Source organism: Arvicola amphibius, chromosome 5, assembly GCF_903992535.2.
Source record: "Arvicola amphibius chromosome 5, mArvAmp1.2, whole genome shotgun sequence".
Lineage (NCBI taxonomy): Eukaryota > Metazoa > Chordata > Mammalia > Rodentia > Cricetidae > Arvicola > Arvicola amphibius.
This window is the reverse complement of record NC_052051.1, coordinates 87,397,916-87,422,874: the sequence shown is the minus strand read 5'-3', so window position 1 is coordinate 87,422,874 and position 24,959 is coordinate 87,397,916. Positions and strand designations below refer to the sequence as shown.

The window sequence follows — 24,959 nt, the reverse complement described above, 5'->3', positions numbered from 1 at the left end:
GAAAGAGGGCATCTTCAACAAATGGTGCTGGCATAACTGGATGTCAACCTGTAGAAGAATGAAAGTAGATCCTTATCTATCACCATGCACAAAACTCAAGTCCAAATTGATTAAAGACCTCAATATTAATTTGAACACATTGAGCTTGATAGAGGAGAAAGTGGGAAGTACTCTACAACAAATGGGCACAGGGAACCGTTTCCTATGCATAACCCCAGCTGCACAGACTTTAAGGGCAACATTGAATAAATGGGACCTCCTGAAGTTGAGCAGCTTCTGTTAAAGCAAAGGACATTGTCACTAAGACACAAAGGCAGCCTACTGACTGGGAAAAGATCTTCACCAACCCTGCAACTGACAAAGGTCTGATCTCTAAAATATATAAGGAACTCAAGAGACTAGACGGTAAAATGCCAATTAACCCAATTAAAAAATGGGGCGCTGAACTGAACAGAGAATTCTCAACAGAAGAAGTTCGAATGGCCAAAAGACACTTAAGGTCATGCTCAACCTCCCTAGCTATCAGGGAAATGCAAATCAAAACAACTTTGAGATATCATCTTACACCTGTCAGATTGGCTAAAATCCAAAACACCAATAATAACCTTTGCTGGAGAGGTTGTGGGGTAAGGGGCACACTCATCCATTGCTGGTGGGAATGCAAACTTGTGCAACCACTTTGGAAAGCAGTGTGGCGGTTTCTCAGGAAATTTGGGATCAACGTACCCCAGGACCCAGCAATTCCACTATTGTGAATCTACCCAAGAGATGCCCAATCATACAACAAAAGCATATGCTCATCTATGTTCATAGCAGCATTATTTGTAATAGCCAGATCCTGGAGACAGCCTAGACGCCCTTCAGTGGAAGAATGGATGAAGAAACTGTGGAATATATACATGCTAGAATACTACTCAGCGGTAAAAAACAATGACATCTTGAATTTTGCAGGCAAATGGATGGAAATAGAAAACACTATTCTGAGTGAGGTAACCCAGACCCATAAAGATGAACATGGGATGTACTCACTCATTATCGGTTTCTAGCCATAATTAAAGGACATCGAGCCTATAAATTTGGGATCCTTGAGAAGATAATAAGAAGGTGAACTCCCAAAAAGAGATATAGTAATCCTCCTGGATATTGGAAGTAGACACGATCGCCAGGCAAAATTGGGAACTTGAGGGTTGGGCAAGACTGGGCCAAGGGAAGATGGGGAGAGAAAAGTTTGAAGGGGAGAGCGGGGGGAGCTCGGAGGAATGGGGTGCTTGGGATATAGGAAGGGTGGATATGAGAGCAGGGAAGCATATATCTTAATTTAAGGAGCTACCTGAGGGTTGTCAAGAGACTTGACCCTAGAGGGGTTCCCAGGTTTCCAGGGAGACGCCCCCAGTTAGTTCCTTGGGCAGCTGAGGAGAGGGAGCCTGAAAAGGCCAGTTCCTATAGCCATACTGATGAATTTTTTGCATATCACCATAGAACCTCCACCTGACGATAGATGAAGAAAATGACAGAGCCCCACATTGGAGCACCGGACTGAGCTCCCAAGGTCCTGATGAGGAGTAGAAGGAGAGAGAACATGAGAAAGAAAGTCAGGACCGTGAGGGAACCTCCAGCTGGCGACAGATGGGGAAGGTGACTGAGCCCCACATTGGAGCACTGGACTGAGCTCCCAAAGTCCCGATGAGGAGAAGAAGGAGCGAGAACATGAGGGAGAAAGTCAGGAACGAGAGGGGTGCGTTCACTCATGGAAACGGTGGGACAGAACTAATGGGAGATCACCAACTCCAGTTGGAATGGGACTGATGGATCATGCGACCAAACCCGTCTCTCTGAGTGTGGCCAACAGAGCGGGCTGACTGAGAAGCAAAGGACAATGGCTCTGGGCTCTGATTGTTATTCATGGACGGGCTCTGTGGGAGCCTTCTCAGCTTGGTCGATCACCTTCCTGGACCTGGGGGGAGTTGGGAAGACCTTGGTCTTAGCATAGAGTGGGGAACCCTGATGGCTCCTTGGCCTTGAGAGGGAGGGAGGGGAGGTATGGGTGGAGGGGAGGGGAGGGAAGGGGGAGAAGGAGGGGAGGGAAGGGGGAGGAGGAGGGGAGGGAGGGGGGAGGAGGAGGGAAGGAGATGGAAATTTTTAAATATAAAAAAAATAAAAAAAAAGGAAAAAAAAAAGAATAGCAAGTGTTCTTAATTGCTGATACATCTCTCTAGTCTCTCATAATCAGCTTTTCAAATAAAGGTGAATGGTCATTTAGTGTGCCTGAGTACCAATCATGTGGAATAAAATATATGTATGGTAAAATATTCTAATGAAAAGGAGATAAATAGCATTTATCTTGTAAGGTTTGGTGGGGGAAAATGTCTATAGTTATATATATATATATATATGTATATATATAGTTATATATATGCAATAATATATATGCAATATATATATATTGCAGAAAATTATTTTAAGGTGTGTTACTTTGTTTATGCTGCATTTGTTTTTGTGCAGCTGTGATTCTTTGCCTGTGTAAAACACCTGATGGTCTAATAAAGAACTGAATGGCCAACAGCAAGGCAGGAGCAAGGCTAGACGGGGCTGGCAGGCAGAGAGGACAAACAGAAGAAAGGAGCAAGAGAACAAGGAGAGAGGACATTAAGGATCAGTCAGCAGCCAGCTAGGAAAAGGGAAAGTAAGATATGCAGAAGTAAGAAAAGGAGAAAGCCCAGAGGCAAAAGGCTAATTTAAGAAAAACTGGCTAGAAACAAGCCAAGTTAAGGCCTGGCTTAGGAGAGAATAAGCCTCCACGTGTGATCCATTGAGAGCTGGGTGGAGCCCCCAAAGCCAAAGAAAGCAAAAAAAAAAAAAAAAAAATTGGTATTCCAATGTGTGGCAAGAGTAAAGGAAAATCCAACAACATACAGATTTCTACTTTTTTGATAATTTATTCTGCAGATAAGAAAAACCAAGATTTGCAAAAGAGAATCTTTCAGTAGATAAAACTTAAGAGAAATGAAATAAAATAGTTTGGCTCAGTGGTAAAGTGTTTGCCTAACATGCATTGATCCTAGTAGATTCAAGCCCCAGCACTATAAAAAATGAATTAAATAATTAAGTTAAAAAGTAAGCTTGGGGGCTGGAGAGATGGTTCAGAGGTTAAGAGCACTGGCTGCTCTTCCAGAGGTCCTGACTTCAATTCCCAGCAACCATGTGGTGGCTCATAACCATCTGTAGTAAGATCGGGTGCCCTCTTCTTGCATGGAGGTATTCATGCAGGAGTAACATTGTATAATAAATAAATGAATAAATAAATAAATAAATAAATCTTTTAAAAAAAGGTAAGCTTGGCACGGACTCTGACTCACAACTGGGGAACCTGCATAGGACTGAATTAAGCCCCCTGGATACAGGTGACAAAGGTGTAGCTTGGGCAGTATATGGGGCCACTGGCAGTGAGGCCAGGATCGAACTCTTATGCATGAACCCATTCTCTATGTAGAGATACCTTGCTTAGCCTAGACACGGGGGGGGGGGGCTGTGGTGGAGGAAGGGTGATGACACCTTGGTCCTGCCCCAAAGGGGGCACAGGACAGTACTAGTTGACTTCCCAGGGTAGGCCTTAACCTCTCTGAGGAGTTGATGGGAGGTGGGGTGGGAGAAGTGGGGGAAACGGGAGGAAAGGAAGGAGGGGGGATTGGGATTGGTATGTAAAAAATGAATAAATAAATTTTTAAAAAAGTAAGCATGAGGGGCTGGAGAGACGGCTCAGCAGTTAACGCACTGACTGCTTTTCCAGAGGTTATGAGTTCAGTTCCCAGCACCACATGACAGCTTGCAACCATCTACAATGAAATCTGGTGCCCTCTTCTGGTCTGCAGGCACAAATGCAGGCAGACTACTGTATACATAATAACAAAAAAAAGTAAGGCCCAGTGGTGGAGGCACACTCCTTTAATACAGCACTTGGGAGGCAGAGGCAGGAGGATCTCAGTGAGTTCGGGAGCAGTCTGGTCTACAGAACAAGTTCCAGGACAGCCAGAACTGTTACACAGAGAAACTCTGTCATGAAAAACAAAATAAAAGTAAGCATGAACAATGGTGAGGGGATCTAAAGTATAGGAAAATACTAGATAATAACCTTTAAATTTCTTTAAGTGAGCTCTCTCTATATATACACAGCCACACACACCCCCACACTCAACAAACAGTTTTTAGTGTCAGACATCACTCAAATATAAGTGTGGCAAGAGAGAGTTCCAGAAAGGGGCTGGCGATGCTCCATCAGGACCAGAGCTCAGTTCCCAGCACTCACAGCAGGCTGCCCAAAAACACTTGCAACTCCAGCTCCCTTAGTATCCAGGCATCTGCACTGGCCTGACCTTGGGGACAGGATAAGTCCTCAGCTGCTGCCACTAAGAGCTCCTCATGTGCACAATCACTAGGTTCCCTGTCCACTTCCTCTCTCTCTCTCTCTCTCTCTCTCTCTCTCTCTCTCTCTCTCTCTCTCTCTCTCTCTCTCTCCTCTCTCCCTCTCTTTCTCTCCCTCTCTTCTTCTTCCGTCCCCAGAGGCTGGTCTTCCCTTCCCCTCCCCTCCTTTTCCCATTCACTTTCTCCCAATAAAAACCCTACCTTGAGACCTGAGCTCTGTCGCATGGCATCTTTCTCTCACGTGCAGCTTTTTTCAAATTACAACACGCTCCAAGGGATCCAATGCCATCGCCTGGTCTTCTCAGGCATCCACCCCCAGCATAGCATATACATGCACAGACAAACATACATACACTTCAAAAAGTCCCAAATAAACTCCAATTTAGGGGCAAGTGCATAAACCAACCATCTTAGCTTAATAGCACCTGGAGTAGGGAATAACAAAATCAAGTTCACCTGACTGCTTCCCATGGAGGACTCACAGAACCCAGGAAAATGTTAAAGTCGGCCTGAGTTGATTCCTTCTGCCACACATGACTCAGACAGTCATGGTTCAGTGTTGAGAGAGCTGTGAGGACTGCTCCCTTTGCTTGTAGGAGAGAGAGAGAGAGAGAGAGAGAGAGAGAGAGAGAGAGAGAGAGAGAGAGAGAGAGAGAGAGAGAGCCAGTCCTGAGGACTGCTCCACTCTCCAGAATTTTAGAGAAGTCCTTACCCTCCCATTGACACGCCTGCTGCCAGCAATGGGGCCACAGGGTAGAGGCTGTGGACATGGTGGATGACTGTCTCCAGGTCTTCAGTGTTGGCACAACAGTAAGTCCGTGGTGTCTGAACAAGAGGGCATTATTGTTAAAATATGAGGGGCATAATTTGTAGAGAGTAGAAATATTTAGTTAAAAAAAACAAGCAACAAGTCACAAATATAAAAAATAATCTTGCTCTGGGGCTCGCAGTGTAATGGAACACGCCTTTAATCCCAGCACTTGGGAGGCAGAGGCAGGTGGATCTCTGTGAGTTCGAGGCCAGCCGGGTCTACAAGAGTTCCAGGACAGGCTCCAAAGCTACAGAGAAACCCTGTCTCAATGACCCCCAACCCGCAAAAAAAAAAAAAAAAAGACTTCGAACGTGCAAGGCAAACTTGATATGAATGGGACTAGCTTTGTACAAATGCCTGCAATTAAAACAGATGCAAACATGTACATTTGTGAGAAAAAAATGCAGAGAATTACACTGTATAGAAAAAATAATGTATGTTTCTTAAAAGGAAAAAATAATTTTTTTATTAAAAAAAGCAAGCAAAAAAGATTTTTTAAATAATGCTATAAAAAGGTTAAATCTAGGGCATTCTGGGCATGATGGTGTATATTTTTAATCCTAGCATGTAAAAGGCATATTTGGTGGATCTTTGGTGAGTTCCAGGCTAGCATGAGCTACACAGTGAGACCCTGGCAGAGCTGGGCAGGGAGCTAAAACCATGGCTAGTTTCTTATCAGGGAACTGTTTCCTCCACCTTGGGTGCTGTCTGCCCCAAAATGAAGAAGAGAGGTTTCCAAATGCCACCTTTGTGTAAAGTTGTTACATTTACACCATGGAGAAAAAATAACACACAGCAGAAAAAATAACAACATCTTGAAATTGGCAGGCAAATGGATGAATCTAGAAAACATCATATTGAGTGAGGTAACCCAGACCCAGAAAGACAAATATGATATGTACTCACTTATAAGTGGTTTTTAGTCATAAAGCAAAGAAAACCAGCCTACAAATCACAATTCCAGAGAACCTAGACAACAATGAGGACCCTAAGAGAGACATACATGGATCTAATCTACATGGGAAGTAGAAAGAGACAAGATCTCCTGAGTAAATTGGGAGCATGGGGACCATGGGAGAGGGTAGAAGGGGAGGGGAGCAGAGAAAAATGTACAGCTCAATAAAAACAATAAAAAAGCCACCTCTGTCTAGACAATGCAATATAAAATCTGACTTATTAAATGTTTTCTATTAAGATACTGTATCCATTCAGTCCCAGACGTGCTTCAGTAATACACTTAAAATCTTAAATTATGTTAAGCTTATTATGGTCTCCATGTGAAATTCATCAGTAGGGGCATTGTTTATGGCAGGTAATGGATGCTTCATTTGGGACCTGGGAAGAGGGACCAGGCCTCTAAAGAATATACTGAGTCCACACTGTGAGGTCAAACAAGTTGACACTCAACTATATAGTGACTCAATAGTAATAATACAATAATACATAGTGAAGCAATGATACAAACACTGGAACTCGTTACCCACACTACCTGATTTTAATATTCTGATAAGCCACAACCACACTAGGAAGCTTATATCTCACCTCCCATTCAAGCATTAATGAGCAGCTGTAGGAAATTACAGTTTTTATGATCCACCTAATTAAGTTCATCCCCAAATCACTGCTTTTTAACTACTATCATCTTTTTGAAAAGCATGAGTATGAAATACTTTAAAGACAAATGCCACCCTCACAGAATTTATACTGGAAAAGGGTTCGTGTGCCCACTGAAGCCTGAGGGAGGCCATTTTATATCTCTTTGTATGTGAGGAAATGGAATGGAAAGATTGACAGCTCTGATAACATTTTAAATGCACTTGTAGAGTGAAAAACCCAACGGTGTCAAAAAAAGAACGTTTACCACGTTCATTTGTGATAACTACAAAGTTTGTTAGGAGAATTTATGCGACAAAATCATTCCTACTTGACATTTGTATTATACGTGAATCTACTCTTACCATATAGCCATGAATTTGGGGTTTTTTCACTCCCGTTTCCCAGACTTTGAGTGAAGTATGTATGCACCTGTGGGGACACAGGCGTACACACATATACACATAGTTAAAAAGATAAAAAAAATGCCCCATGGAAAATTCTAGACTCAGAATCTTAGCATCAAAAAGTACCATAGATGTCACCTAGTTCCTCATTTACACATGAAGAAAAGGAGGCTCAGAAAAGTTGAGTAATTTTCCACAGGGAACAAAATGGCAGAAAGTAGACTACATGTCAAGCACTGAGATTCCAGAGGGTGCACAGTTACTCAGGGAGGAACAGGTGTGCTCATCTGCAGAAGAACCAACCCACGACTCAGAAACTTTTTCTCTCTGAGCTGGACATAGCACACTTTTTGTTTGGTTTTCAAGACAGGACTTCTCTGTGTACCAGCCCTGGCTGTCCTGAAACTCACTCTGTAGACCAGGCTGGCTTTGAACTCACAGAGATCCACCAGTTCTGCCTCAAGGAATTAAAGGCATGTGCCACCACTGCTCAGATACACTTCTAATATTGAATCAGGGTACCTGGGATTTTTAGTTTTCTGCCTGGAACTTAGAATATTGAATTTTACAGAACTCACTCAAGGTCTATGATCTGTATGCAATTATTTAATGATTCTATTTAAAGCAACTCTGTTGTAAGGAGGCCACTAGTTAGATCCTGGTCGCTTAGGCCCGAAATAATCACACAGAAACTGTATTAATTAAATCACTGCTTGGCCCATTAGTTCTAGCTTCTTATTAGGTAACTCTTACATATTAATTTAACCCATTTCTAGTAATTTGTGTATCGCCACGTGGCTGTGGCTTACTGGGTAAAGTTCTGTCTGGCATTTGTCTCTGGCGGGACTACATGGCTTCTCTCTCTGACTCTGCCTCCTTTCTCCCAGCATTCAGTTTAGTTTTCCCTGCCTACCCTATCAACAGGCCAAGGTGGTTTCTTTATTGACCAATGATATTCACAGCATGCAGAGGGGAATCCCACATCACAACTCTGTGATTCTTATGTGAATTTGCCCACCAAAAGGAGTGTTTCTTCTAACAGGACTAACCCTGTTCTTCAATCCATCTCCACAATGTGATGCCTTAAAACTATACCTGTCCCCTGTCCAGTTCCTGCTGAACTGCCCACACTGTTCATAAGAAAACTGATTTTAGTTTTGGAATATGAATTTATCAAGGAGTCAGTAAAGAAAAAGCATGTCCCATGAATAAAATCAGCATTTCAACATACAGTTGTTCCTCTTGTTATAGATATAGATGGATGTATAAGAATGACCAAGTATCAAAATTTGCCTGAGAGCATATTACTTTTTAAAAAATAACTAACCATGAAATAAAGAGTCTCAGGATATAGCCCTACCAACTTTGAGACCGGGGTGACTGTGTGCCCTCTTGCCACAGTCCCAGATGGGAATAGTCCATGCTCCTATAGTTGTCCATGTAAGGCACACCAGCGCACCAGTGATTCAGACCTTTTCAGTGCAGAGTCCTGAGAGGCTTTGGACTACACAAATGATCCTGGGCCGGGAAGACTGATGCATGCAGAATACGTGATACTCAATGAAAGACTGGTTTTTTAAAAAATAAAATATACAGACACCCAACTGCATCTCAGACCAAAAGAGACTGGATCTCTGCAGGGGGAAGGATGGAGTTCATGGTCAGGGCATCTTGTCCTTCCCAGAGGGTCCCAGGTATGCAGCCAGGGTTAAGGGTTACTAGTCTAAGATGAGAAGCTGAGTTCTCGAGAGCTGGACCAGGAATGGAAGGACCCTGCAGTGACAAGAATGAGAAGGTCTCTGCTGAGTGTCAAAAGCACATGGGTCTGATGGTGTGTCCATGTCTGGATTCCTGGTCATCTGGTGGGGTGTCCATGTCTGGATTCCCGATCGTCTGGTGGAGTGTGTCCATGTCTGGATTCCCGGTTGTCTGGTGGTGTGTCCATGTCTGGATTCCCCGTAGTCTGGTGGGGTGTCCATGTCTGGATTCCCTGTTGTCTGGTGGTGTGTCCATGTCTGGATTCCTGGTTGTCTGGTGGTGTGTCCATGTCTGGATTCCTGGTCATCTGGTGGGGTGTCCATGTCTGGATTTCTGGTTGTCTGGTGGTGTGTCTATGTCTGGATTCCCTGTAGTCTGGTGGGGTGTCCATGTCCGGATTCCCGGTCGTCTGGTGGTGTGTCTATGTCTGGATTCCCTGTAGTCTGGTGGTGTGTCCATGTCTGGATTCCCGGTAGTCTGGTGGTATGTCCATGCCTGGATTCCCGGTCGTCTGAGGGCTGTATTAAGCATCTCAGACCTTAAAGGCTCCTGGGTTCATGCTAAGCACTCATCAAACAAGAGCTAAGCTAGTATTATTTCTAAAACCTCTTAATTATTTAAGTATTTATTTCTCTTTCTTTCTGAGTAGGAATGGGTTGATTTCAACTTATACTTCCAGATTACAGTCCACCACTGAAGGAAATCAGGACATTAACTCAAGAACTGAAGCAAAACCCGTGAAAGAATGCTGCTCCCTGGCTCATTCAGCTGCCTTTCTTATACAGCTCAGGCTTACTAGCCTAGGGATGGTATCAGCCAGTAAGACTCTCCTACAAATAATCCCATAATTCCTAATGAGATTCGATTATTTTCATAGATCAGTGCCTTGTTTAGTCACTACCAAAGAGGCTTCCTCTAGTAGCAGATGGGAACAAATACAGAGACCCACAACTAGACATTATGCAGACAGAGTCTAAATTGGAGGTTTCCATTGGCCATTGGGTCCTTTCCCTTGGAGGTGGCAGAATCACTTGGAAGAGGGCAAGGAAAAATTGTAAGAGTCTGAGGGAATGGAAGACATTCGGAGAACATGGCCTGTGGAGTCAACAAAGCAGGGTTCACATGGGCTTGCGTGGGTCTGAACCAGCCTTCTGTGTATAATATAGCTGTTAGCTTGGTGTTTTTGCAGTACTCCTAACAATGGGGGTGGGTGTGTCTCTGCTCTCTGGCTTGCTCCTGGCGCTCCTTTCTTTCTCGTAGGCTGCCTTGTCTAGCCTTGGTTTGAGTGAGGAGTTTTGTCTCATTGGTTGCTGTCTTTGGAGGTCTGTTCTTTTCTGAAAAGGGAATGGGTTGGCTTTGGGGGAGGGGAGGTGTTAGGGGTAACTGGGAGGAGTGGACGGAGGGGAACCTGTATTGTATGACAGGAGAATCTATTTTCCGTAAAAAAAAAATTACAAAAAAAATAAAAGAAAAAAAAGGAAAGAAATCAAGAAAATGCTCCATAGCTTTGCCTTCAGGCCAACTTGATAAGGCAGCCAGATTCCTGGACCGAGCAGAACAGTGTGAGTGAGCGGGGATGTGCCTAAGGAGCAGGTGGCACAACCCGATCAAGACCAGCTGCCCTGCGTTCTGAGGTTAATTTAGGAAGTAGGCAGCAATAACACAGCGTTTGTGAACAGCTTGGCCTCTTGGATCCCTAGCTTTAAAGACCAATCTGTAGGGACAGAGGACTCCGAGTTCCCTGCAGTGACATCTGAGGTTGCGCCCGCTGAGGCTGGTTTGTCTGAATAGGTGCTGGCTCTCACTTCCTCAGAGGAAGTCCCATGGCTTTCCCTCATCCCTGCAAGACTAAGAAGGAAGGAAGACAATATGGTAGAAACATCCACCTCCGGGCCCTCTGCAGGGCCATAACTGCCCCTGTGCATTCCCAGTGTGCACTAGTCCTCCACAGTCTTTCCTGTCCTAGGGAAACTGCTTCCCTAAAAATGACTTCACCGTTGCCAGTTCTTCTAGGGTCATTTCAGCTAGAGACAGTTCCTTCCTGTTTGACTTTGCTGACTCCTCTTTTCTTCTTTTCTTTCTGCCTACCTAAGGTCTTTCTTCCTCTGGGGTTCAGCACACTAAAACCCTTTCTGAAGCAAGAAGTATAAATACGGGGCTGGAGAGATGGCTCAGAGGTTAAGAACACTGACTGCTCTTCCGGAGGTCCTGAGTTCAATTCCCAGCAACCCACATGGTGGCTCACAACCATCTGTAATGAGATCTGGCGCCCTCTTCTGGCGTGCAGGCATACATGGAGGCTGAACACTGTGTACATAATAAATAAATCTTAAAAAAAAAAGACTTCTAGGCTGTGCCTCGCCTTGGGTTCTGATTTAAAAAAAAAAAGAAGTATAAATACACACAAAACTTCCTCCACACTTGAAACAGAAACCATTCATGGCTCTAAGATGGAAAGAAGGACCAGAAAGGCTCTAAATGCCAAAGTTAGACCTAATCACCAATTAGGCATCACGATGTTGGGCTAAACTGCACAGAATCATGTCCTTTTGGAACACAAGCTATTTTACTGAATGTCCAAAATATAGTTATACTTATATCCTTTTATTAATACCCAAAACGTATTATAATTGACATGTTAACACATTGTGGAGTGTTGCTGTGACAGACCTGACCATATTGTTTCGGGGAGGATTGTGAAAGAACTTTGGAACTTAGTGCAAAACGCCATTGAGTGTTCAATGCTTAGTGAGCTGTTCTGTAGAAGCATGGGAGATAAGGATGTTGAGGGCAGACGGAGACCTGGCTGGTGAAGTTAGGCATCTGTTATTTTGAGTTAACATTCTGTGGTTCTGGTTGGTTGGGGCTGAAGCATCAGCTGTGTTTGACTTGATCCCAGGACTACCAGAGTGAGACCTTTTCTTTTTCGGGGTACTCGCTGCCGGTCGGCTGGAGGTGGGGAAGTAGAGGTGATTAAGAAGGGACCAGCATGACTGCAACGAGATTCTGGGAAGGGTTTAGTGAGAGCACAGAGAAGCTGTGTTCCAGATGCAGCCAAGGCTGTACTAGAAGACAAGCTGTATATGCTGTAGAGATGGGACCCAAGCCCTTTGGAGGAGCCCAGAAGACTGTGTAAGTGATTCCTGGACTTTGGAGATTGGGTTATATACAGCTGGAGTTTGCTTTTGCTTTGTTCAGACTGTGCCCTGTTTCTTCCCTCTTGAAGTAAGGAATATTTAACTTAATTTTAATTTTTAAAAACTGGAGCCCACAACTGAGAGATTTTGAAATTTTAAAGAGATTTTTAAAAAGAGACTGTGTTAAAGGGACTGAATTTTTAATGGTTTGAATTTGTAAAGACCGTTGGATTTTTTTTTTTTTTTTGAGACTGGTTTCACTGTGTAGCCTTGGCTGTCCAGGAAATCTCTCTGTATTCTAGGCGGGGCTTGAACTCACAGAGATCTGCCTGCCTCTGTGTTAAATTGTCAGGGGGTCGATCATGCTGGATAGTTTTATGTCAGCTTGACACAAGCTAAAGTTATCTGATAGGAGGGAACCTAACTTAAGAAAACACCTCCATAAGATGGGGCTGCAGGGCATTTTCTTAGTGATCGATGGTGGGTGGTGCCATCCCTGGGCTGGTGTCCTGGGTTCTATAAAAGAGCAGGCTGAGGAAGCCAGTAAGTAGCTCCCCTCCATGGCCTCTGCATCAGCTCCTGCCTCCAGTTCCTGCCCTGCTTGAGTTCCTGTCCTGACTGCCTTCAGTGGTGAACAGCACAGTGGAAGTGTAAGACAAACCCTTTCTTCCCCAAGCTGCTTTTAGTCCCGGTGTTTTGTAGCAGCAACAGAAACCCTGACTAGGACACACACTGATTAACTGACTGGATACGCACTTCTTGTTCCCCAATGACGTAATGAGTTAACACAGTAGCAGTTATACCTGGGATGGTAAAATCTTTAATTTTAGAAGAAATTTTTGTATTCATAATTCCATGTGAACATCAAATGTCCTTGTGAAGGAGTATTTTTTAAAAACTGTCTTTTGCTAAACAGAAATGGTGAACTGACCTGTCACTTAGCTGTTACTGATGAGGAGAAAACTTGAATATGTAACTTATTATTATTGAGACTTATTATAGTAGTCTTTGTCAGACTACAGCTTTAATAACAGAACTTCCGGGAGGTATTTATCTGGATAAACCAAACACATACAAAACCCAGAGAACAAGTTACTTATTATTATTCTCTTGCTTAGAAGTCAGTGAATTTTTTTTTAAAAAGCCAAAACCAGTGTTCATCTATATAACCTCACTGTAAGAACTAACCACCCTAAAGGTCTGGGGATGAATGTTACAGCATTCTTTCAAAGTCAATTTCCAATGTAGTTTTCTATTTTTGTTTCTCTCTTTGATATAGTTTTTATTATGTAGTGCAGGGTGGCTTTGCACTAAGTGAGCTCCCTGTGTCAATCTCCTGAGTGCTCTGACTCCAAGTGTTTACCATCACTTGCATTTTACCATCGGCATGCATTTCTGTAGCAGGGACTTAGGCAGTCCAGACAGCCCTTTAACCGTGGTCTTTCTCCTGCTACTTCCCTAGTGCTGGGATTGTAGGTTTGAGCCACACTGGCCCCCAGTCTTGTCAATTCCCTGAGATCTTCCATTTTAACAAACATTAGCATCTACCAGTAAGACAACCTAAAACTGGGGTTAGCTCTCCCTTCTTCATGTCCCACAATATAATTAGTATTTTTCTGGGGTTGGTGAGATGGCTGAATGGTTAGAAGCGCCACTGTGCAAGCCTGATAACCCGTGTTCAGCCTCCCAAACCCATGAGGAAGGGAGAAAAGCTACTCCTGGAAGCTGTCCTCTGACCCCCACATGACCCCCCAATAATAAAACACACTACTCCTGGAAGCTGTCCTCTGACCCCCACATGACCCCCAATAATAAACACACTACTCCTGGAAGCTGTCCTCTGACCCCCACACAACCCCCAATAATAAAACACACTACTCTTGGAAGCTGTCCTCTGACCCCCACATAACCTCCAATAATAAAACACACTATTCCTGGAAGCTGTCCTCTGACCCCCAATAATAAAACACTACTCCTGGAAGCTGCCTCTGACCCCCACACAACCTCCCAATAATAAAACACACTACTTCTGGAAGCTGTCCTCTGACCCCCACACGACCCCCCAATAATAAAACACACTAATAATTTTCCAGCCCATGAAGCTACTCATCCCCATTTCCCCTCTCTATCTAACCCGCATGTTTTCAAACTTCAAACTCTGCGCGCGTCTTTGGTACGGCCTCAGGCTTCCGCCTGAGCTCCAGCTTCTGCCTGAGCTCCATTTCTATCACCTCCATGGCTCTGCACCAGGACCATGATCAAATCATACTCCTGCTTCCAAAGAGTGATAATGCAGTACTAAGCTTCTTAGGATTATCACACAGTTTGTTAAAACCGAGCCCATGCTTCTAGAAGAATCTCTGCTACTTTATGAAGAGTAAGGGGAACTTATCCTATCGGTCCTCCCCAACATAGGTACATGCCAGAGCCCCGTCTCTGGGTCCTATTCTCCCCATGTCTCACTTTCTTCATGTGGAAGATGGGAATGACCACAGCTCAATTTCCCTAGATCACTGGGTTGACTCTACTCCCGAAGATAAATAAAAGACATAAGTGGTACATCCTAAGGACTCAAAAATATTATTCAGAATTACCACCATCATTATCCAGCCACAACTAATAGCTTTCTTGATCTACTGTGACAACCTCTTGTGGGTTCAATGTCACAGCCTTAAATATGCAACTAAGAAGGTGACTATCATGAGACTTCCCACGCCTTCCAGGAAAACTGGTTACCCATTTGCTGTCTTTTCTAGCTTAGCAGAACTTGCCGAAGTCACACTTGGCAATGAACTACATGTTTACTTCATTGCAAGTGAACCTTCTGAGAAGGGCAGGCAGGCCCCATTAATTTGTACAATCCACTCTATTGCTTCATCACAGCAGATCCTTGTCTCTCACTCTGCGGGACCATGGCTTGCAGCATGCTGTTCCCTTCAGATCTCACTGTGTTGCCCAAGTTGGCCTTGAATTCCTGAGCTCAAGCAATCCTCCTACTTTAGCTTCCCAGACAGCCGAGAACAAAGACACAGCCACTATGCCTGACTCATCCTACAGGTTTACTTATCAAATGCGGCAGCAATGTGAAAGAACTAACTAGGAGTCAGAGGAGAAAAACATGATTTAATTTAAAATGATATAATAATATTACTTCTTTGTAAAACCTGCCTGTAAATATGAATACAACACACAGCCAGTGTATATCATGACAAGACTAAATCTCTTTTCTGCTTTTTTGATGTGGGATTTCCCTCTGTATGCTGTGATTACCATTGGTGAATAAAGAAACTGTCTTTGCCTGTTGATAAGGCAGAACTTAGGTAGGTGGGGAAAACTAAGCTGAATGCTGGGAGAAAGGAGGCAGAGACAGGAGAAGCTGTGGAGCTGCCACCGGAGACAGACATGCTGAAACTTTGCTGGTAGGCCACAACCTCATGGTGATGCACAGATTAATGAAGATGGGTTAAATCAAGATGTTAAGAGTTAGTCAATAAGAATAACACAGCTTCTTGCTGTTTGCTGGTTGTGTGCCACAGCTCCTTTAAGAGAAGTTTTCCTGATTCAGCGGTAGCAGAAAAAAAAAAAAAAGCTGCATGGTTTTGAAATGCTGGCTTCCTGGGCCATGCTGCCAGCACAAACTCTAACTCTTTGTCAGGAGGTCTGGCTATGGAGCATTTAAATGGATTTTGAGAGCAGACTGCCACAACTTGCTTAATGGCAACATAGACTGGCTGTGTGCCTAAAGGTAGGGCTAGGAGCATTGCTCTCAGAGGCAGCAAACAGCTCCACCATGCTGGGCTGGGCGGGGCAAGCAGGCAGTGCTGCATTACCCCTAGCAATAGCGCTGCTTAAATTTTTTTTTTGTTTGTTTGTTTGTTTTTTTTTGAGACAGGGTTTCCCTGTAGTTTCTAGAGCCTGTCCTGGAACTAGCTCTTGTAGACCAGGCTGGCCTTGAACTCACAGAGATCCACTTGCCTCTGCCTCCTGGGATTAAAGTGCTGGGATTAAAGGCGTGCGCCACCACCGCCCGGCCGCTGCTTAAATTTTTATGAAGCGCTTACCATTTTAAGAAGAACTCCTGGACAGTAAAGAATTACAGATACACAATAGGACAGATTCAGACATAAAAGACCTCTAAATGGGTCACAATGTTGGATAAATGTATGTAGGCTTGGGAGAGAGAAGAAAAAGAGTACAGAGAGATATAAAAAGATGTAAATGATTTTTTTAAAAAATAAATTCTTTAAAGAGAGTACAGAGAGTAATAAATTAAAGGAGTAAAGATAATAAAATGAATATTCAAAAGTAATAGAGTAAAAACAAGCCACGTAAAGCTGGAAAGTTCACAGAGAGTCTGGATTATGTATATTACTGTGTTTTCTTTGAAATTTTTTAAACTGTGAAAAAGCTAAGTACATGAGATATTTCATTGTATGTGCTGCTAATCTAAACCAGCATGTATATTATAAAGGTATCTTGACTTCAGAATTTGGGTCTAAGGAATTGTTGTTTTGGAAAAGAGGTTCTTCTTTTGTTCCCACAGAGGATGAGAACCTGTTGGATCCTTTAGACTAATGTGGTTTGATGGACCAAGACTCCATGAACACCCCCAAAAATTACTTTGCCCAATAAACAGCAGGAAAAAGGTTAGACAGAACTATGCCCATATTCCCAAATATTGTCTATAAATGTTTGTTTACATTTAAAGAGGGATATGCTATAGAGATTTGCATGAGTATGGATCTGAATTTACTGATACAAATTTAAGGTCAATTTTGTTATACTGTGTGTGTATATGTATGTATATATATAATATTTCTGCTCTTGATTAAGGTATTGTGATTGTGCAGTTCATTTAAAAATGTAATGTATAATTAAGAAATATAGGTTAATAGATAATCATCTATAATAGTCAAGTCTGTAGTCATGTTAGTTAGATTTTCTAGATGTACACAGATATATATCAGTTAGACAGGTATTCTTCAAATCTTTCACTTCAGAATAGGGCATTTAAAATGTTTTAAGAGCTTAAGACTTTTCATGACAGTGAGACACATCTGCTCCTGGCAGTACCAATTACTTCAAGAGGATGATGGGCATCAAAGTGGCTCTTTATGGAGTTTGTTAGCCATCTGGGCAAGAAACTGCTCTTTCCTGGACTGCTTCATGAACTAGGTATGCAGGACCCACAGAGAAATGACTGCTGAACTTGCTTAAAGGTGAGATGATCCTTCGGGATTCCTGCTTCATGAAAGAGACTGCCAGACATTCTGCAGGACACAGAAAAAAGTGTCTGACAAACTGCCAATATAGATGGAACTGTCTTTGAAATTTCGTGCTTCATGGAAAAGTCTGCTGGATACTACGGGCCTGTAGGCTGATGATGGATGCCCCAATGATACAGAAGAACTTTGGGTGACTGTTCAGGCAGTGAGATGTCTCTGTCATTTCTAGAGTTTATGAAGTTGCTTACAATGCACTTCTTGTTTACTTAGGTAATATTATATCCTTCTGGGGTCTTGATGAAGCTGAAGCATAAACAGTTATAGAGCTTTCCTTAGTTATGATAAAAGATAAAGTAGATATAAATATTGTAACTGTAATTATTGCTTGATAACTGTTTTGTTATATAAAATTTTACTATGCTAAAGTTAAAACCTTTCTTTTTATTTAAACAGGAAAAGGGAGGTGATGTGGTGTAGAAGGAAGCGAGCGGCGGGGCTGTGTCCCGCCCGCCACCCGGCTAGCTTTGCCCAAAATAATTACACGGAAACTGTATTCTTTTAAATACTGCCTGGCCCATTATCTGTAGCCTCTTATTGGTTAATTCTCACATCTTCCTTTAACCCATATTTAGTAATCTGTGTAGCACCACGAGGTGTGGCTTACCAGGAGAGATCTTAACCTGCGTCCATCTCGGAGAGGAGAAGCATGGAGACTCACTATGGCGACTGCCTGAAGTGTCTCCCCAACTCTGCTTCCTTGTTCCCACAATTCTGTTCTGTCTACTCCGCCTACCTAATTTTCTGTCGCTTAAAGGGCCAAGGCAGTTTTCTTTATTAATTAACCAATGAAAGTAACATAGACAGATAACTCTCCTCCATCAATGTGGGATTTTCCTCTGTATGCTGTGATTATCATTAGTGAATAAACTGCCTTGGCCTATTGATAGGGCAGAACTTAGGTAGCTGGGGAAAACTAAGCTGAATGCTGGGAGAAAGGAGGCAGAGTCAGGAGAATCCATGTAGCCCCGCTGGAGACAGATACTGGAACTTTACCCCGTAAGCCACAGCCATGTGGTGATACACAGATTACTAGAAATGGGTTAAATTAATATGTAAGAGTCAGCCAATAGGAGTTAGAGCTTATGGGCCAAGCAGTGATTTAATTAATTCAGTTTCTGTGTGATTATTTTTGGGTCTGAGCTGCCAGGTGGCCGGAAAACAAGTGGTCTCCTCTTGCAACAGTTTTTTGTTTTGTTTTTCGAGACAGGGTTTCACCTGTGTAGCCCTGGCTGTCCTGGAACTCACCATGTAGATCAGGCTGGCCTCAAACTCACAGAGATCCACCTGCCTCTGCCTCCCTGGTGCTGAGATTAAAGCTGTGCACTACCACTGCCTGCCTAAATCTTTTTTTTATAACAGAAAAACACGTATTACCACACTATTTTTGTTGTTTGAGGTGGTTTGTCTAAGAATGGCCTCCACTGACTCATATATTTGAACGCTTGGACCCTAGTAGGTGGAACTGTTCTGGGAAGGATTTGAAGGTGTGCCCTTATCTGAAGAGGTGTATCTCCAGGGGTGGGCTTCACACCAGGTGCAGACTTCGTTTCTTTGCCTGTTGCCTATGGATCAGAAGTAAGTTCTCAGAGCTACTGATGTCTGCGTGCTGCCATGCTTTTTACCATGATGGCCATGTACTCACCCTATGAAACAGTTAGCATAGTTCCAATTCAATGCTTTCTTTTATAAGTTGTCCTGGCCATGGCTTCCCTTCACAGCAATAGAACAGTAACTAAAATCCTCCCTGACCACATGGCACTGGGACTGAGTCTACTTCACACATGCTTGGCGAGAACTCTAACCACTTAGCTTTATCTATAGACTATACTGGTTAATTTTTAAAGAAAATGTATTTTGCATTAAAATGATAGGCATAGCTGGGTGGTAGTGGTGCACACCTTTAATCCTAGTGCTCGTGAGGGAGAGGCAGATAGATCTCTAAGTTTGAAGCCAGCCTCATCTACAGAGTGAGTTCTAGGGCAGCCAGGACACTGCAGAGAAACCATCTCAAAAAATCAAAATCAAACAAACAAAGGCATAAAAGCTATACATTAATATCTCCTGGTGTTAGCATATAGTCAATATGAACATCATTATGAAATAAGAGTGTTGGTGACTGGGAGACAGCTCAGCGGTTGAGAGAACATCCTGCTCTCCTGGAAAGCCCCAGTTCAGTTCCCAGAGCTCACGAAATGACTCACAAGTGCATATAACTCCAGCTCCAGGGTATCTATACACATACTAACACATACATGAAACGACTCACAAGTGCATATAACTCCAGCTCCAGGGTATCTATACACATACTAACACATACATGAAACGACTCACAAGTGCATATAACTCCAGCTCCAGGGTATCTATACACATACTAACACATACATGAAACGACTCACAAGTGCATATAACTCCAGCTCCAGGGTATCTATACACATACTAACACATACATGAAATGACTCACAAGTGCATATAACTCTAGCTCCAAGGTATCTGTACACATACCAACACATACATATACAAGCAAATAAAAGAACTATAAAGTATACTAATTTGAGCTGGAAAGCTTTTCCTACTATGATCTTATGTTAACTGCTAAATTAGTTTCAATAAAATATAATGTGCTTTTCATTATAAAACAGGAAATTATTCTTTTTCAAATTGTGATTTGTCTTTTTAAATTTACTTACCAGGAGATTCTCTCCTGCCACTCCTCTGTTATTAAAAACCACACACCTAAAAATGAGGAAAGCAATTTTGTTATTTGTCCACACAGTCCTTCCTAGTGATGCGCTGCTGAGATCATCTTATTGGCACTGTCCTACAGCTGTCAAAGAGTAAAAAAAGCGGGACCAGGGAGTAGCTCAGTAGGTAGAGTGCTTGCCTCGCACACATGGAACCCTGGGTTCAAACTCTAGCACTGCATATGATGATTAGGGTGCTGCAAGCCTACAATGCCAGCACCTGGGGAAGTAGAGGCAGGAGGATCAGAAGCGCAAGGCCATTTTTATCTATGTAGCAGTACAAAACTTGAGACTGGCTTGGGAGAGATGGAAACCTCATCTCAAAACCAGCCTGGGAGGGGCTGGAGAAATGGCTCAGCGGTTAAGAGCACTGCCTGCTCTTCCAAAGGTCCTGAGTTCAATTCCCGGCAACCACATGGTGGCTCACATCCATCTGTAATGAGGTCTGGTGCCCTCTTCTGGCCTGCAGGCACACACACTGACAGAATATTGTATACATAATAAATAAATAAATATTTAAAAAAAAAAAAACCAGCCTGGGAGAGATGGAGACCCTGTTTCAAATATCTGCCAAACCAATGAACTGAAAAAAAAAAAAAATCTGTTTTTAGGGACTTTGAGATAGCTTGGCTGGTAAAGGCACTTGTTGCCACGCCTGACTTGAGTTCAGTCACATGACCCAAAAGTTTTAAAAAGCGAACTGCCTCTTGCAAGTTGTCCTCTGAGCACACACACACACTAAATGCAATTAAAAATGCCTGTAATAATTTAATATTTTAACACCAAGCAGTAGCATATTAGTAGTCCAAAAATGTTTAACAGTTGTCTCTAAACCTAGGGTCAGATGTATGCTAGCAAACACTCTAACCACTGAGCAATAATCAACTGTCCTAAAGAGTTAAAAAATTCTGTATGTGAGCTCAATTAGAAAGTTTTTACTTTTTCCTGCTAAAAAGTGTGCACTTTTCAACATTTTCTATACATATATATGTCTCTGATAAGCATTTTCAGAAAAATTTTCAGTCAAACTTATGTTTTTGCTTCAAATGTCTTATTTACATTGAGTCTCTCCAAACATTAGAGAGCAACTCTTATTCCTCAGGGTTCAGCAAACACAGAAACCAGAATTAAAGAAAAAAATTTATTTTAGCAGAGTATGGTGGTGCACGCCTTTAATCCTAGTATTTGGGAGGCAGGACGTTATGAATTCGAGGACAGCCAGAGCTACATAGTGAGATCCTGTCTTAAACAAATATTTACTTCATTTTTAATTATTTGTATGACTATTTGTGGTGGTTTGAAGAAAAATGGCCCCCAAAGGGTGTGGCACTATTAGGAGGTACGGCCTTGTTGGAATGGGTGTGGTCTTGTTGGAGGAAGTGTGTCCCTGTGGGGGTGGGCTTTGAGGTCTCATGCATGCTCAGGCCATGCCCTGTGAGACAGTCTACTTATGGCTGCCTGTGAGTCAAGACGTGAGAACTCTCAGATCCTTCTCTAGTGTCATGTCTGCCTACATGTTTGTTGCCTTGCTTCCCACCATGATGATAATGGACTAAACCCATCCCAGTTAAATGTTTTCCTTTATAAAAGTTGCGGTGGTCATGGTGTTTCTTCACAGCAAAGAAGCCCTAAGACGCTACTTATCTGTGTGGGAATGTACATATGAGTGTGGGCGCCTTTGGAGGCGAGGAAAGGGAATCAGATTCCCTGGGTCAGTGGTGTGAACCACCATGTGGGTGCTGGGAACGGAACTCTGGTCCCCGGCCAGAGCAACAAGTACTCTTAACTGCTGAGTCATCTCTCTAGGTCTTTAATTTTTTTTAAACATCTTATTTGTTTACACACACACACACACACACACACACACACACACACACACAAAAAAAAATGTGGGTGTGCAGTTACCATGGTATAAGTATGGGCATTAAAGGACAAATCTGTTCTTTTCTTCTGCCATGGGTCCTGGGAATGGATATCGCATCATCAGGCTTGGTATCAAGCACATTTACCCACTTAGCCGTCTTACTACTCTCAAGACCAGAATTTTATAAGTGGGAAAAACATTCCCCCTGGTAGTGCTACAAACACCTGGTATGGTAGAATGGACACCAATATACTACTATTTAGTGTTAAAATATTTAACTCTCATTTAACTTTCAGTTGACAATTATTTACATATATTATGTGCTAATTAATATACACATATATAATATGTACTACAATTATTGGACAAAATTTTGACTCATACCTATATAGGTTCTTATGGAGTTAGTGAGTGTATATAAAATGCCAATTAAAATTCATTTTGTTTTTGTCCATTTACCTATGCAATCAAGCCCGTGTAAATTCCCAGTTTCTTCTTTTGGGGTTCTGTGATCATTGTGCGGGTTCAGAGCAAAGGTGAGCTGTTAGCCCTATAGGGCATGCTCAATTCTGACTTGCCTTTAAGGGTGCTAAGGTTCAAGGCATACCACCTCCATTGTAGGCAGTGGACTAGATCTGCTTATTAACTTGTTCATTCTGTCATTGGTTTTGGTGTCTGAAGTGCCATCTATAGAATTTTTAGATCTAGCTAAAAGGAAATAAACAACTTAAAAATCTTAGAAATCAGGCTAAGGAGATGGCTTAGTCTAGTAAAACCCATGCCAAGCAGACAATCAGTGAATGAAGCACTTGTAAGCCCAGCACTATGAAGGCACAGACAGGAGTTCTCAGGGTCTGCTGGCCTGAGGCTCAGGTAAGCGGGAAACTCTTGTCTCAAAGAACAAGGTGAATAGTAACCGAGCCTCCATACACATGTGCACAAATGTGTTCATGCACCACATGCACATGTGCATCCACTAGAAAACACAGAAATATTACATCACAGCTAAATGTGGTGGCACAAGGCATTAATCCTAGCACTTGGACAGCAGAGGCCAGCCTGGTTACACAGAGTTCCAGGCCAGCCAACTAGGCTACACAGTAAGACTTTCTCCACTGATTGCCGTCCTTTTGTTTAAAAAGATAGGATCTCCGGACTGGAGAGATGGCTCAGAGTTTAAGAGCACTGGCTGCTGTAATTCCCAGCACCCACAAGGCGGCTCACAACTATCTGTAATGAGATCTGGTACCCTCTTCTGGCCTGTAGTGCAGGTATACATTCAGACAGAACACTGTATACATAATAAATAAATAAATCTTAAAAATAAGAGAGATGGGATACCTTTCCCAGGCTTGTCCTAAACTCGGCTGGAAGTCACCCTTCGCCTCAGCTTCCTGACTAGTTGGACTGAGAGAACATTCCACTATACCTGGCTTTCTTCTGCCTCCCTCTCCCACCAAAAAGAATAGTAAGACAGATTCGATATAAATGAAATGTAAGTCGGCCACTAAGACTCACTTTTACAAGTACCTAAGCTGCGCGTGTAACCAGGCACCTGAAGCTCCTAGTTAAGTAAGAATCGCTTTAGGGAGGAAACTTTAAGGACAGAGTGGAAGGGCTTCTGAAGTAAGAGGTCATATGACTGCAGTGTGAGAAGGCCACAAAGCTGGAGAGGGGGGAGAAAGAGATGGTTTGCAAATGCATGCAAAAGCAGCCTATCCACCTGGGACTGTCCTCCGAGCTGCAGACTGGGTTTGTGTGCTTTTCCCCAGGGCACCACAGAAAGTGGATCACAGCTCGGGGCTCCTGATTCGACCTCTACGTCTCTGTCACAGATGTCTCCTTCTAGTTTGGATGTGGGCAGAAGGGTAAGAAGGAACGAGGAAACTACCCAGTCAAGTTGCCGTCTCTTCCACCAGCTGGTGAGAGGTGGAGACAAGCCACCAGCTAAATTAGCATTCTCCAAACAATTTTTTCCATTTCTCCAAATGACTTTAAATGGTGTATACATAAAAATGGGACTGCTAAATGGTCTTCCTTCATCTTTAACTGCTGAACTTTTTATTCTCAGTGAGAACAGAAACAACGAGAAGACATAACAAATGAACACATATGGTATGAAGAGGGCAGACGGGTGGTATCTCTCTGTCTGAAGGAGAAAGACCCCCATAGCTTCATACGTTTGAATATTTGATCCCTAGTTGGTAGAAATCTTTGGGAAGGATCAGGAGGTGTGACCTTGTCAGAAGAGGCATGTCACTGTGGGTGAGACTGAGGTTTTAGAAGACTCATGCTATTCTCTGTAGCAAGCTTTCTTGTCAGACTGTCTTTGGACCAACAGCCCACAAATAATAAGCCAGAGACTATTATTAAATATAAAAACTTGGCACTAGCTTAGGCTTTTTCTCAGTTAGCTCTTATAACTTAATTAACTCATTTTTTAAAAATCTACTTTCTGCCATGTGGCTTGGTTACTTCTTAGCACAGTACATTCAATTTGCTCTGAGTCTGCTGGTGAAACTCGGCACCTAGATTCTTCCTCTCAGTTCTCTCTGTGCCAGAAAGTCCTGCCTTGTCTCTCCTGTCTAGCTATTGGACATTTAGCTCTTTATTAATCCAATCAGAAAGCGCCTTAGGCAGACACATCTTTGCAATATAAACAAATGTTCTGCAACAATTCCCAGTGTGCTCTCTGCCTCCTGTCTGTGGTTTTAAGCTGTGAGCTCTCAGCTGTTCTTGCTGCCATGCCTTTGCTCCACCACCATGGACTCTAATCTTCTGAAACTCTTTAAATTGAAAGCTTTCTTTTATAAATTATCTTGGTCAAAATGTTTTATTACAGCAATGGAAATATAGCTAATTCAGAAGTTAACCTCAGTGGTTAACTGTGAAGAGCTCACGGTGCCTGTGCAGAGGACTTGAGCTTAGCCCCTGGCACCCACGT

General features: G+C 42.9%; 1 protein-coding gene across 4 annotated transcripts in view; it reads right to left on the bottom strand.

Annotated features, from left to right (window-relative positions):
* The window catches only part of Abhd3 (abhydrolase domain containing 3, phospholipase), a 60,698-nt gene that overhangs the window by 21,268 nt on the left and 14,471 nt on the right, over positions 1-24,959 (bottom strand). For all 4 annotated transcript variants that reach the window (XM_038330743.1, XM_038330742.1, XM_038330741.2 and 1 more), the window contains exons 4-5: positions 20,098-20,143; positions 5,132-5,244 (exon numbers count right to left, since the gene is read on the bottom strand). In XM_038330743.1, the coding sequence (XP_038186671.1) occupies positions 5,132-5,244; positions 20,098-20,143 (159 nt within the window). The remainder of the gene's footprint in view (positions 1-5,131; positions 5,245-20,097; positions 20,144-24,959) is intronic.